The sequence below is a fragment of the Patella vulgata genome, chromosome 9, assembly GCF_932274485.2.
Source record: "Patella vulgata chromosome 9, xgPatVulg1.2, whole genome shotgun sequence".
Lineage (NCBI taxonomy): Eukaryota > Metazoa > Mollusca > Gastropoda > Patellidae > Patella > Patella vulgata.
In genome coordinates, this window is record NC_065887.2 from 40,120,347 (window position 1) to 40,136,637 (window position 16,291).

At 34.7% G+C, this 16,291-nt stretch overlaps 1 protein-coding gene across 1 annotated transcript; it reads right to left on the reverse strand.

Annotated features, from left to right (window-relative positions):
* Window positions 1-2,600: 2,600 nt before the first annotated feature.
* LOC126831960 (serine/threonine-protein phosphatase 6 catalytic subunit) lies at window positions 2,601-15,700 on the reverse strand. Its single transcript, XM_050562625.1, has 10 exons — window positions 15,608-15,700; window positions 12,723-12,818; window positions 11,094-11,159; window positions 10,796-10,863; window positions 9,115-9,188; window positions 7,268-7,347; window positions 6,548-6,665; window positions 5,830-5,921; window positions 3,388-3,445; window positions 2,601-2,885 (listed from the first exon to the last, which is right to left on the reverse strand). The coding sequence occupies exons 1-10, from the start codon at window positions 15,689-15,691 to the stop codon at window positions 2,695-2,697; spliced, it is 927 nt and encodes a 308-aa protein (XP_050418582.1). The 5' UTR covers window positions 15,692-15,700; the 3' UTR covers window positions 2,601-2,694.
* Window positions 15,701-16,291: the final 591 nt, after the last annotated feature.

Consider the following 16,291-nt stretch of genomic DNA (forward strand, 5'->3'; position numbering starts at 1 on the left):
ATAACAAATAATAATAAAGGTGGAAGCCGGTATATTGTATTTAATTCGGTTTTCGTGTAGTTTAAAATACTAGCCTTAGATTAGTCAGATTTTGACTTCCCTATCAAAGTGACTTAATTGGTTAAACCCAATTTGTATTAGCTCTACCTAATTGGTTAAATACTGAACTCATACAACATTTCAGCCAATCAGATTTGTTTGACCTATTTGCTCGCCTAGAGTCAAGTCATTACCTTAGCATCACGAAGTAGCCCAAAATTTACAAAGATTATTTTAAGTGTGCCAACGTTTGTAACAAACTGACAACTTGATGACCAAGTGATAAGCGTGATTAGATTGTTTTGTTGTTAGCGATTACAAAGCAGACAGCTTCACGATTTTTATTTATTTATTTTTATAGCAGACATCTTAATATTCTAGACTAGAATGTGAAAGTGAGATTAGCTTCTTTTCGATAATGCTATACAATGGTGATTCTGCAGACCCAAAATTCGAACTTAAGATTTCCAGGGAAAATTTATTTTACTTTGTGGTGCAGACAATGCTGACCACCTCAAAAATCTTAGCAAATTTCCAAATATCTCCTAACAATTCCTACGCTATCGTCATTAGAACCGTTACAGATGTGACATCAGCAGCAAGGATCTAAACACAAAAAGTAAAGGCGGAAATTGAGGAATCGCCTCCTGTAAAGGTTATTAAAGCAGTCATTAAAGATCATTCATTATTCAAGAAATAAATCTGCCTTTTGCAGGTCTTTATTAAGGCCTTAAATGTTATATAAATTATTATTTCGACATTTATTAACATGACAAGACCATAATCAAGTCTCTAGGCCATTTGGTTCAGAAATTTGATGATTTAATTTAAAAAATGGAGGCGCGAGGATAAGTCTCGAATAACCAGTACTGTAGTTACGATAATAAACAATCAAAGCACACATCTTGTCAAAACCACAAACAGTGATAACGTGGCTCAGAATCAAGTAATTTGAATGAAATTTTCAATATATTCATTTTGCATTATCTATTATTGAACTATTATAGTAAGAACGACCAGCTTTTTCTCTAAATCATAATGTATCTTTAAGCCATGAAATAATTGATGCTGTCTGTAAAATTGAAATGCTGATGAGTAAGTTTAACTGATATAGGTGTGTGTTTTTCAATATACTGTACAACTCAGTATTTACAGTAATATACATCATTCCATTCTTAGATATCTATCATCTCTCCTTTACATTAAAAACCCTGGATGTCTGATAGATAATCCTCCTTCAAAACCACTCTTTGTTAGCCAGCCAAGGTTACTATATATACATAGTTACGATCAATAGCTAGCTCTCTAAGAGTAAACACTTTCACTTATAGGTGCCTAGAGTCAATGAACAAACATTTTCACTAACAGGTGCCCAGAGTTAATGAACAGGTATTTTCACTAACAGGGTCCATGAGTAAATGAACATGTATTTTCACTAACTGGTGCCCAGAGTCAATAAACAGGTATTTTCACTAACTGGTGCCCAGAGTCAATGAACAGGTATTTTCACTAACTGGGTCCCAGAGTCAATGAACATGTATTTTCACTAACTGGTGCCCAGAGTCAATGAACAAGTATTTTCACTAACTGGTGCCCAGAGTCAATGAACAAGTATTTTCACTAACTGGTGCCCAGAGTCAATGAACAAGTATTTTCACTAACTGGTGCCCAGAGTCAATGAACAAGTATTTTCACTAACTGGTGCCCAGAGTCAATGAACAATAGCTAGCTCTCTAAGAGTAAACACTTTCACTTATAGGTGCCTAGAGTCAATGAACAAACATTTTCACTAACTGGGTCCCAGAGTCAATGAACAAGTATTTTCACTAACTGGTGCCCAGAGTCAATGAACAAGTATTTTCACTAACTGGTGCCCAGAGTCAATGAACAAGTATTTTCACTAACTGGTGCCCAGAGTCAATGAACAATAGCTAGCTCTCTAAGAGTAAACACTTTCACTTATAGGTGCCTAGAGTCAATGAACAAACATTTTCACTAACTGGGTCCCAGAGTCAATGAACAAGTATTTTCACTAACTGGTGCCCAGAGTCAATGAACAAGTATTTTCACTAACTGGTGCCCAGAGTCAATGAACAAGTATTTTCACTAGCTGGGTCCCAGAGTCAATGTATTAATGAGAGATGTTAGATTTTCTTAAATGATATCATACATAAATAAAATACATAATAAAAAAACCAAAAAAAAAAACATTATTTCTAAGAAATCATTCAGGGTTGTAACAAATTCTATACTTAACTGTGAAATGAGAAGTTATTAAGCATTTCATCTGATGATAGCACTTGAGCAGAATTGTGAACGTCAACAGTCAATGAATATTATCATATAGTAAATAGAAGCTTTATATACCTTTTTCTTATTTATAATACCCATAATGTCATGAAGTTTATAATTCTCGTCTGTTGTTGAAATACCTACGTCAATTTGATACACGTTGCATATTCTATTTTTACTTCTGACATAATTTTAAAATAATTTCTTTTTTTTCAATCAATTGAAAAATTTGAATCTTGAGGCAATTTATGTTTTACGAGTTAAACAAATTACAAAATGTCCTCATTTAATAAATATCATTCTGCATATATGAATTTGTTAAAACAGTTTTTATTGGATAACAGTCTCTAAAGCTAGAATCAATCATAGGAAATATGGTGTTTGTGTTCTGGGGGGGATAACTCTTTCATTATCTGGAACTGCACGGAAGAGTTTAGCCTCTCTATGTTCAGAATCTGTAAAGGAGAGAACTGCTGCTATATTTCCACATCTGTAACAATAATTAGGGGCCGACCACACAGTCACTAATTTCTCATCAAACATATACTTATAACCTGTAAATATAGAAAAAAAAATTTATAGCAAGATATTAATAGACACTTCCGAGAGAGGGAGGGGGAAATGGGTTTAACATCAACCAACCACTTAACACAAACCCGGTCACTTCCAGACTAGCTGTTGGGGATAACCAGGAGAGAACCAACGAGGGTCGTTTTCCAGACAGGATCAAACCTGAGACATCTTTGCTGGTGAGTCTGCGCCTTACTCAATGAGCCACCACATTAATATACAAATGGCCAGAGGATCATTAATTTGATATTCACATTGACTACAAGTATTGAAATATCAGCGGACAGTAAAATTATATACATGTAGCCAAGGGATCTTTTATGTGCACCAATTTGAACTTTGTACCTAGATATCCAACTAGGTAGATGTATTGTCTGTCCTGCAAACATTAACCTTGACAAGTGGAAACAGGGCTTAATAAATCCTGTACTTTGTTCTCAACACACATGACTATTGCAGATTGACAAAATATAAAATGTAACAAACCTTCATGTACTAATTGATGAGCTCTACATATTAACTTTAAATTATTGATATGTACAAACTGAAAAAAAATAAAATAAAAAACATGAAGCATATTTTTAAAATCAGTCTTCTTTCATCAATTCAAAAAAATATTGAAATAAATTTAAATCTATAGATCTGTTCAAATTTTCCAGAAAAAAGAAAATTTTGAATAATGCGGGAAGGTTACACTAAGTCCTACTCTAATTTCAATCTGTTAGATGATCTTTAACATACTGCCTATGATATACATGGTTACTCAGATTTTTTGTCTGTTCAAACAACTTGATCCCTTTTCCTTGCCGATGTTGGTAGAAAAAGTTCCTTTGGCTTTTCCAGCAACACCAGGATTAAACTCAGGTTCTCCTGAGTAATGAACCAGCACCAAACGACCGACCAATTGTAGAAATATTGTCGTTGCGACACTGTTTTCAATTCATAGGCAAGGAATGGAGGAATAAGATTATATTATATTTCATTAATTAAATCTTTGGCAAGTTGGTAGATTTACACATATGTAGAATTGTACTTAAATCAACTTAGTTAATAACTGATGGGTTGACACATAAAAAGAGTTATTTAGTCAAAACATGTGTCTATAAGGCCACACAAAATAAATGTCTTGTTTCTCGGGCAACTGACAGCTGAAACTGTAGGGAGGGAGGGCGGTTTCTTTTTTTTTTTTACTCATTGATGGTGCAAAATAAAATTTGGCTATTGCTGAAAATTGTTGGGGCGGGAGGGCGGTCTTTCTTTTTTTTTTTTTTAAATGAGAAAGTCATTACTTGTTTACGTTTTTGCTTTCCGTTATATTCAACTTTATTGTACATACTTAAAACATAAACCCAAAATCAAGTCTACTAAAACACTGAGACTGAACATTGACTGAAAGGAAAATAATTTTCCATATTTAATTCACATAATTGAAATTGGTTTAAAATAAAATTCCATACGACTATGTAATAGCCCTCCATAAAGACAACAATATTTTTAAAAACTAAGCCTCTTTCACCAGGTGTATCAAAAATAATAATCATGGTAAACAGTATTTAAAACTAAATCTAGTATCGCCAGTTTATTTATAATTATTTACCGAATTCCAACCAATGCATGTCACACCGTGTCATCGGTATTGGAGATTGCCGGAAATACTGTTTCTTGGGATATTCGGTGTGTTTCTCAGGATATTCGGTGTTCTATCCGGTGTTTATATTGAATGATTATTTAAATCTAACTAACAACTGGTCAGTAAAACCATCAAATCGGTAATCCAATTATTATTTTCCGGATTATCGAAACTACCGTAAATGTGCTAATAATGACCCAGATTCTAAGGTATGCATTATGACGACTATCGTCATCGTATCGTATTCTTAGCTATAATTAATTAACCTGTTCTACGGTTCATTATTTTATCAATAGGATTTTCCAAACAAGGACCGACTGAAGCCGGCAATAATGAGCCGATTACGATCGAATGATTGAAATATTGTCGCCAATGACTTTTAACACGAATCAAATTCTAGTTTATCAGGGGAGGTAATTAATATCACGTGATACAAAATGGAGGTTCTTTCGATATCAATAAAAAAGGCAAATCTGCCAAACTTCGCCATTGTTCGGATAAAAAAGACAGCATGTTCATCTGAATCAGTTTTAATACATTTGAATAGATATACATGTATGGCGGATGTAGGTACATGCGGGATATTTTTTTTACGACTTGCTTGTCGATGTGCGGGCGGGCGTTACATATTTATTTTTTTTCATCAAGACTAATAAATAGACTGCACGCGAAACAAGTTATTTTATTTGTGTTGCCTAAAATACCACGAGATATCACGTGCATGGAAATTTACTATTGCGTCATTGGGTTTAATTTAACCAATCATTTTGTTAATTACACAAGTTCAGGGCCATGAACACGCTTTGTTATGCATGATATACGTGAGTGCTATATAAGATATCTATTTGAAACTTTCAAGCAGACTTACATTAGATTCCAGAGAGGTTCCATCTGAGTTCCTAGACAGCCGCGAGGCTGGCTAGGGTGGAGAAATGGTTTTAGCTAGTATTGTTATCTATTATGCTCGTATACATGTATTCGGCTATATATATATAAAATGTAGAAGCGAACTGTTGCATTGTTATTCCTGGTAAGACAAACGTCTTAAGAAACCAGTAAGAAGCAAACACACAACGTGAAGCAGAAGTAAAGACAGCTAAAGACAAATTCTAGACGATCACAAGGCTACAGGAATATGTAGTAAGAAAAGATGCATGGGTCGTATGTAGGATGTGGCGACCGGTCTGCCATTACCCCGCTCTCCATGTCAGACAGGCCCATGGTGCTACACAATATCGTCGGGTAAGCAGTTGTCCCACCAGGAATGGTCCTGCTTATATTAATTGTCAATATCTTACTTCGTTGGTAACTTTAGCCCCAAATAACCAGCCAGCTCCTCTCGGACTCATAGCCCACGTCTCCACATCTTCTGGATCTGACCAAACTAAATCTAATTCTTAGGTTAAGTTTTTCACAAATATATTTGACAACTTATTCAAATTACTTTTACATATGTTGTGAATAATTATTACATATTATTTTTAACAATAACTTTGATCTCTTTTATCATATATTCAAATGTCAAATCATCTTTTAAATCTTTGAGTGGATCTAGATTTTTCTTCCCATTCTAAAGACTGGGTATAATTTTCATGACAGCCCTGGGGGAGCTGCCCCTTACAATTAAAAACTGTGCTTTGAAAGTCCTGAGGCTTTTTCTCAGCTCCTACTGGGATTCAAGTACAGTCTTGTCAAGATTACCCCAGTCCCTGAGTATATTGTAGAATCTGCCCCAGTCCCTGAGTATATTGTAGAATCTACCCCAGTCCCTGACTATATCGTTAACATGCCCATAATCTTGTTGTTTATGTGTGATTTACATTGTCACTTTGTAAAGTGCCCCTGAACATGTTATATAAAAGGGTGCACTATAAATATGCTGTAATAATAATAATAACAATAATAATCTACCCCAGTCCCTGACTATATTGTAGCATCTACCCCAGTCCCTGACTATATTGTAGGATCTACCCCAGTCCCTGATTATATTGTAGAATGTAGGTTTGTAAAGGATACCACAAAAAGCTCCTTTATGTGGAATTTCTTGATTTCTTTCTATAGTTCTAATCTGATCTATTGTTTTAATGTCTGGTGATAAACCTCCATGTACACATAATATACATTCATCTATTATCTGAAATATAGAACACTATATAACACTTCTTCTTTACTAACTGTTTACCTGGTGTTGCATTAGAAGGAAGTGGTTAAAAAGAGAGCTTCAGACAGTCAGAGAGGGAGAGAGAGAAAACTGGGGTTTAACATCCTGGCTAAGATTCAGTTGGATGAAAAAGAGAGAAACCAGGTTTAATGCCACTCGACACAAGCTAGGTCATTTTGGGACTAACACATGGTTCAATTTTATTACAATAATTTGCTTGCACGTAGGAGTCTTTAGCAGTGGGAGGAACTAGAGGACAGGTGACCTTACACTTGATCACGTACAACCGGGGAATCATCAAAACCACGCCAGTTGACTCAATGACAGATCTATGATACAATGCACACGTGCTAACCATTTGGCCATCCAACCCCCCTCAGATTTAGGATATTGGCAGGACACAATTCTATAGAATGCAATTAGTGTTTATTACTAATAATTAGCTAAGTAACGCCTAGAGAATTCCTGTTAAGAAATTAACCACTTCCATAGAATGTAGTGACCAGTTCAATAACTAAATGACAAATTACCCAGGGTGTTTTTTCTACAAAAATCAGATAAAATAATTGACTTACTGCTGCTATTGTTAATAAATCAAATACCCTACAACAATATCTCCATGCATTCGCATTACCATATTTCGTCTGACATTCATCTAAAAAATAAAAGGAATGGTGTTTAAGGCCTCATCAACACAATACTTCATATTATCAAAGAATCCAATGATTTGAAATTAAAGTAAATTTACAATTTTACTTTACATCTCTCTTCATCAAAATGAGCTTGTAGCGTACATATCTTTAACAGGCAATGAAGTGTTGATTTGTGAAGAAGGTATATGAGTAAATTTAAAATTTTATATCCACAGATAGAACCAATGATAAGGTATAACTGATTTTGGTGATCTACTTCGCTGTCAACACTTTTAGCCAAAAACTAAAATTAGTAAATAAAAAATCGACTTCAGTGTAAAATATAGAATGACACGTCCTCTGTCGATGGAATCTGTTGTAAACTACAATATTGTGAGAATATCAGATTGTAAAATGGTTCTGTTACAATCAGTTCCTAATCCTCTGTAGATAATATAAACAAAAAGAGAGACATACACACACACACAAACTAGGTCATTTTGGAACTAACACATGTTTCAATTTTATTTTAATCAATTGCTTCCGTGTACTAGTCTTTAGCAGTGGGAGGAAACCGGTGGACCCGTTGGATAGGCAACCTTACTCCTTGTCACGTACAAATGTGGAATTGAAATCAAACCAGTTGACTCAATGATAAGACCTTATCATGCAATGCGTACACCATTTGACCCCTCCCCACTCCAAATATAAACAAGAGCATCGCTAACGCAGCAATATACGTCCACATTCCTGTTTTGTTTGATATGGTCCAGTTTGCATTGAGGGTCTGTGAAATAAAACTGGGTTGTAGGACTGCTATCAGTATAACATTTCGTTCACATTAACAGAACACAATTTTTATTTTAAAACAATCGATGTCTTTATTCTAAAAGCATGACGTTTTTTTTTTGTTTTTTTTTGCTTGATTGATAACGATAAGAGAATACTTGTGGAAACGTCGTGCTTTTAGAATAAACTAGTGATTGTATCCCATAAAAACTGTGTTCTGTTAATTTGTTCCCTGATCGCTAAATGCCACTTAAAGAATAACTAGAAATGGGCGTGGCTCTGCCCCTGGGGGTCGGGCATGCACCAAAAACAATAGGGATCTTCCTTGGGGTATAAGGAATAAGTATACCAAGTTTGAAGAAAATCCAGTAAGAATTGCGCCCTGTAGGCGACACAAAGACACACGAAAAGAAAATGGGCGTGGCTCTGCCCCTGGGGGTTGGGCATGCACCCCAAACGATAGGGATGTTCCTTAGGGTACAAAGAATGTGTATGCAAAGTTTCAAGATTATTAGTTAAGAAATGTGGCCTGTAGACGACAAACAAACAAATACTAGAAATGGGCGTGGCTCTGCCCCGGGGGGTCGGGCATGCACCAAAAACAATAGGGATCTTCCTTGGGGTATAAGGAATAAGTATACCAAGTTTGAAGAAAATCCATGAAGAATTGCGCCCTGTAGGCGAACCACAGACACACACACACATACATACACACACACACACACACACACACACATACATACATACATACACACACACACACACACACACACACAGACAGGGGCGACGGCATAATACGTTCACATTATGAATGTGGACGTATAACAAACCAAGTGTGATGTAAAGTCTTTCGATGGAATCAAAGCTGGGTGGATGATCTAGTGATTGATATCTGAGTATATTTTAACTTGAATTAAATATTGTCAAATACATACAAATAATGATCAGTAGAAATCAGCCCACTGTCCTACTATTAGGGGAAATAATAGTAAGAAACGTACCATAAAAACCATATATCTGTGTTATTTGTCTACTTTCGTGATTACCTCGTAATAATACTATCTTATCTGGCCATCTGAAATATAGAAACATCAATATTACAATAAACCTTATACTCACCAAATCTTTATCAGGGTGATTCTGTCAGACTTTGCTAGAAACTAGTGCCATTGTCAAAAAATCAAAATTTAAAAAGTCCACATTAAAGATGCATTATGTAATAGCTAAATCTGCTTATTGAAGGTTTTTTAATGTCTCAAATGTAAAATAAATTATATTTTAGACATTTATTCACATGACAAGCCCACAATCAACTCTCTTAGCCATCTGATGGCTGTGACATTAATTTGATTAAAACACCAACACTATTTAATCGGTTAACGCTTAAATGGAAAATCGAGACTTCATTTACAATCGTAGCAATGACAATCAAGACAACACTATTCTTGTCAAAACTTTAAACATTCATAACTTCACTCTGAATAAAGTTATTTGGCCGAAATATTCAATATATTCCAACATTTTGCATTATATATTTTTGAACTATTATAGCAGAAACTGTCAGCTCTTTATCTAATCATACATAATACATCTTTAAAATCCCTTGGCTTAAAACATTTATTTTTTTGTCTTATCGAAACATGACATCCATCTTTAAAAATAGAATGGAACTGAATAGAGTTTAACGTCTCATCACAATACTGCAGTTAATCTCATTTTGATATTTAAAGGAGGCAAGTATTTAACTTAATATCATACAAACTCTTCGACATTGCGAACACAACTTATTGGCAAATTTAAATCAACACTGATGTTGTTATCTTACCGTGAAAAGATGGGCTTCTGATATCCAATATTTAAGACAAAATAAAAATGTTAAAATTAGCACACGAATCATGTGCCAGAATGCTTTCGAGTGCCATTTGTAACGAAGTGAAACAATGAAGGATACTATACTACCGGAAGTATACTACCGGTGTAGACTGGAATACCTGGACGCCAAAGACTGTCATTCAATTTGAACTCTTCGCGTATTTTGCCGAACATAACTGATTAGAAAACCAGTAAAAACAGAAACCATTGAATGTAAATCAGTTTATATACATTCATATTACATTATTATAGCAACCCATTTGTGTCCATTTCTAGGTGCCAAAGAATAGGGATTTAGCTTCTTTAAGTGCACAATGTGTGGGTGAGAAAATTGCCCAGACTGCAGTATCACCGTTTACTCTTCTTAAAACTCCATCTGTCAAGTGGTCTTTTATGTGCAAGCCAATATCTACATGGGTGGACTTTCCTTGCCAGTATTGCAGGCACCATCTGTCGCGAGTGAGAACTGTATTTCAAAATTTTTTAAATATACTAAGGGTTCCAAAATAAGTATGGTAATAAAGGGGAGAGAAAGAGAGAGAGAGAGAGAGAAATGGGGTTTAACGTTCACTCAACACAAATTAGGTCATTTCGGAACTAACATATAGTTCAATTCTATTTAAATTATTCATGGGAGGAAACCGGAGGACCCGGAGAAAACCATGAGGTTGGACAGGCGACCCTACCCCTTGTCACGTACAAGTGGGGAATCGAAACCATGCCACTTGACCCAATGACAGATCTTCTGATCCAATGTGCACGTGTTAACAATCCAACCCCACCCACCCTGGTAATAAAGGTTTAACTTACTTGGCTTTTAATGTAAGTAATAAAGTAAAAGTTTCTAAACTAAAATAACCTCTATCTACAAAATCTCCCTGAAAAATACAAGTTTAAAATTAAAATTCAATTGTGGTCAGAATGGGCGAACTAGTTTATGGACCTTCTGGCCTATGTTGTTATATTTAACAATATAAAATAATGTTATCACAGATTCAGCAGTTAGATTAACTTGAAAACTAGACACGGTTATATTTCGTTAGTATTAAAATGTTTAATCACAGTTTATTTTATTTTTTGCTTAGAATGTGGAACTTGTAACACTCACCATAAAAACATAATTAGTGTCTGGCATTTGTCCACCAGTTTTAAATAATTCCATTAAATCATAAAACTGTAAAATAACAAGAAATCATTTGAAGAAAATATGTCAGACAGGGGTCTTCCCATATCGCCGACTCACCGAATTTTGGAAAGTCGACCACGGCACCCTTTGATGAGATTAAAACGGATTAAAAGCGTTAATGAGGCAGGGACCAGTCATTATTAATATAGTTCACTGAAATTGATTTTGATCAGAAGTCAACTCACTCACTAATTAATAAAATGAATATAGTTCACTTAAATTACATGAACTTGAATTTTGTGAATTCAACTCACTCATTAATTAATAAAATAATAGGCAGCAGTTCAACATGAAGCTGACAGGTGATCGAAATTCAGTTCATTGTGATTGTTTCTCAATAAGTATAAATACGTAAATCATTCCAAGACATTTTTAACTTGGGCATTCCCTGCTAAGACACTATGTCTCAAATTAAACTGGACCAAGCCTAATCCCTACGGCTTCCTCCAGTAAGTTTCTTAGGAACCATCTTTGTCTACGATATCACCCTAGGTGGAAGAGAATTCTCAAATTCATCTAATGATAGTGCTCTTCGGTCATTCTTTAATCTAATTGTATCAGGAAATCAAAAATTTGCCTTCTTCTGCTTTGATCTGAAATGCTTGGAAAATGGGTATGCTGTTGTCAATTTTCAAAATTTTCCTGGGTGGAGAACCTAGCCTTCGGCCCACCAGTCCGGCACTGGTTATAAATTAAAAAAAATAAATGCTCCCAAAATTATCTGCTTAATGAGGTTTATCCTTCAGCTTGGGTCTATTGTTCTTGGCCACTCATTCCCATAACGTCGATCAAAATTTTTCCCCTAAAACTCGGTGAGTCGGCGATATGGGAATGAACCGTCAGACATTATTGTCTTTGGTTAAATGTACAAAGCCTGAATACAAAGGAGAACTAGTTAGTGATTATAGCTGGTTAATACAAATGTAACAGCTAGATTGTCTCCACTGGAGACCACAAACAATCAGACACATTAAAGTCTAGCCAGTTTTGGAATGGAAATGAAACGGGAGTTTAACATCCAACTTTTCTGCAATAAACTAGATAATGAAAAATACAGTCACAATTCTATGGAATACAATTACTGCTTATTACTGAGCGACCATTCAACTAGGCCTCTCTAGTCATTATCTTTATCGTAATGTCCCTCAGTAATAAGCAGTAATTGTATTTCATAGAAGGGTGACCTGTATTTTCCAGTTCAATTACTAAATGCCATTGAAACAATCTAGATAATGAAGATGTGTAAATGCCATGCAGTGTGGTATGAGGGTATTCTGTCCGGACAGTTGTATTTCCACCTCCTTCTCATTGAATCCCAACTGTGATTTGAAGGGTTCTTTTTATTACGTAAACATTAAAGTTTACATGGAATCAAATGATGAAAAATCCTAAAGAATTTATTGGCCAAAACTTGAAACTCAGAATTTGAAATAGATGACAGAAATGACCATCACAACATGCCGTAGAAAAGTAGGAAGGTAAATCTCTAAAAATTATGTGAAAAATATCATTCATTTTATAAAGTTTTTAATAAAGATTGAAATAATATACCTGTCCATGGATATCACCACAAACTGTTACTGGAGTAGAAACTGGTTGTACATTTGATTCTTCTAATAATAATTCACAAACCATATCACATAATTTCTGTCAAAAACAAAAAAACAACTACTACTCACTTAATTTAAAAGCTTCTTTAGTTTTATGTTTACTGGTGTAAGGCTAACTGGGAGTAACAAACATTAATAACAGTATATCATAAACTTATTTATTTTTAATTGATCGTTCCTTTCATGGGATATGTTAAAAGTCTTATGCTATTGATAGCGGCTACATCAATTGTGTTGTGGGATACGCTGTGGCTCAGTGAGTTAAGATGTTGGCTCGCTAACCTGGATGTCCAGTGTTGGATTCCACCAGTGTCGGCCGCAAAAATTCATTGGGATCAGTGGAAGTGGTGCAGGACGGAGGGCTTGGCAATATATACATATACAGTGGTGCACAATTCCCATCGCCCGACACAGGTTAATTTTTTTGTTGTACAGCTGAAATTTCGCATTCCATCCGCCCGCGGGACAGGCCGATTTTCTCTAATAGCAATTCTTCGAAATTGAACTATACTTTGTGATCGAACAATACTTTGTGATTATTTAACGCATTTTAGTTCCAGTCCGTGCAATAATAATAGCCAAATAGACTAACTTCAGTCAGAATAACTTACTAAGCACACGAAAGTTCTACTGGTAATAGCTTCCGGTACTAAAAATAACTTTTCTAAAATTAATGAGTATTGTTGAATGACATCATTCCTTACCAAAGATACAGCTTTTTTTTTTCTATGTATTTTGTGAAAATATGTCTTCCTTTTATTGTTTAATGATAAATAAACAGCAATAAATACTGTTATAAACTCCCAAGTGTTCATTTCACAAAGATTGCAAACGCCGTAATAATATAGCGTTTTTACATCACGTGTCTTCTAGCTCACTTATCCACACGACCGGTGGTATTGATAGAATTATCCCTTTTTCACGAATTATGTATACCCACACTTTGACTTTCCAAAGGAATCATTGATTTTCTGATTAAAATATACTTTATCTAGGCAGAAATGTGAAAAATGCTAACTATATTGAGAGGTACCGGTAGACTGAATGACATTGTGTCATAGTGGTCCGTAAATCGCATGATCTGAAAAAACGCTATTTATTTGACTTAGTTAATGTATAGTTTAATTTAGTATTCTTGTATTGTAATATTTCATTTTCAAAATGGCATACGCTTGAATGAGAAAAAACGAGTTTGTAAGGGTAAATTGAACCTGTAGCTATAAAAACGACTGATAGAACAACACAAACTTTTTCTGATATTTTGTTACTGTCTATTACACAGAGAGAGAGAGAGAGAGAGATGGGGTTTAACGTCCACTCGACACAAACTAGGTCATTTCATGACTAACATATGGTTTAATTTTATTTCAATAATTCGCTTGCGGGTAGGGGTCTTTAACAGTGGGAGGACTGTCTATTACAATTATAGCATCCAATACATTATTGATGATAATATGGATAGGTTGAGACAGTACTGGAACATTTGGATGCTTAAATATTTGTTACTTTGTTATTATTTTTATGATTAGTCATTAAAATAAATTAAAAACAAAACCTCACTTTTATATTCAGGGCAGGTGTATTTTTCTGTAGGGCTAGCAAATTTTGTCATGAAATTGTGCACCCCTGTATATTCACTTGGATGAGACGAAAACCCAAGATAACGTGCACATTGGTGTTCACATAAAAGAACCCTTGACTGTTGGAATTTGAAATAAGAGTAGGCCATAGCGCAATGGATTTTATTTAACGGGAGTTGATTTAAAACACACAGGTAAGTTTATAATAACCAAATTTAAGTAGTTTGTTCATAATCAAATAAATCCATTTAAAATTTACGACAGTTCAGACACTAGTTTCTCTCAGTGCCATGTGATTAACTTCATGGCATGAACTGGCACATGAAGGTTGACTATTTTACTTTACTATAAAATGTCAAAGCAAATAATAAAATAACTATTTCTAAATTCAAAATTGTGATCATTTCCACAGAATTTTGACATTTCAAGTGAGACGATATATTATATAATTTGTAGAATTATCCTGTAAATAATGATTGGTCCTAAGCTAGGGAAGAAGTTTAAAAGCGCAGCAGCATGTTTATTTTACGTAGTTATTTGTTTTAACTGTGTGTCCTCAAAAACTATACAGGGTCAGAGTGGAGTGATGATCAATTCTAAGTCGTAAAAAAGGTTCCATGTGGAGACTGGAAGCTAAGTAGGTACATAACAGAGGCTTTTACACTCGAGTCACATACACAAGCAACCAACCTCACCACTAACAGGTAAGGTGTAAAATCAAACTATGATACAAGTGTGGCTATCTATTTCAAACATTTCATATTTAGTTTTGGTATGTGATTGGCACAGCTTTTCATTACTTGAAAGTAATGTATGGATGTTTCCATACTGTTACTAGTTAAATATATACTATTACTATTACTATTACTATTGAATGGCATTTTATTTCCTCTTCTTGAATTGAAACAGGATTCAGTCATCATAATTCTGTTGTAAATATTTGGCCTGCCTATTGACATAAGAAATCCGTTCGTTTAATATTATTATCTATAAAACAAAACTCTTAGATTTAGATCTGTGTTTTTGAAACCTGGTCGTACAAATACAAAATAATCAAATTATTTAACATTGCAACGATAATGCATGGCCATGGCACGATTCTTAGAAAATCGTCCTCGAAAAATATTGGTGAATTTGGGACGTGAACGCCCTCCTCAATCGATTGTGACACGTCCACAGGAGGAGCAGGTATTATTGGGTGTAAAGATTAAAAAGGTTCAAAGGAAGGAGTTGGCAATTTTACAACCTTTAGGTCATTTTCTGGTAAGTATTTGCACTGTTTTGCAATTTCAATCCACTTGTCAACATCCGCCATTTTCGTTTTGGTCATCACGCACTGACATTTATTACTGAAATTCGATTGGTCAAAAGCGCTGCAGTGGGGAGACTACTCTAAAAAACCCAAATTGTCGCTTGACTCAAAGACAATCTCAAATTATTTTCAAACGACTTATTACAATTTGTCCTGACGCTTTCCTTGATCGTACGATATAGGAGCGCTGCATGGTTTAGCATATCTAGCCTACATATAACATTATAAAGTAATATGAATATCTTCTGAATTTTATTCAAGATGCGATGCAAACTAGAGTTATTTCCCTTTAACTGCGTTCTTGGTTCACTAACGCTGCATTCAATTTTCTATATTGATTACTTCCAAATCGGGTTGTCTCGGTTATTTGGTTGGTTTTCTTGATTTGTGTTTTTGTCTTTTTTTATTAAAAAAAGTATACATTCACCTTTCTTTTGTTTATTTTAATTTGTTGTATTTTTTTTTTTAAATGAGGGGGGGGGGGGGCATTCACTCACGTTTTTGCAATACGACTTATGGTGGCGTTCTAGCTATTTTCCATTTAAAAAAGTAATAGATAATATAGCATGCTAATAGATTTTTTAACCTGTCTATTGATTGCCGGGGGCTTAATGGAGG

Excerpts from the sequence above, each read along its gene's own strand:
- LOC126831960 (XM_050562625.1), bottom strand. The coding sequence starts at position 15,691 with ATGACCAAAACGAAAATGGCGGATGTTGACAAGTGGATTGAAATTGCA. Across the intron at positions 11,160-12,722 it reads GTGGTGATATCCATGGACAG|TTTTATGATTTAATGGAATT; the intron begins GTATATTATTTC and ends GTTATTTTACAG. Across the intron at positions 7,348-9,114 it reads ACAGATATATGGTTTTTATG|ATGAATGTCAGACGAAATAT; the intron begins GTACGTTTCTTA and ends TTTATTTTTTAG.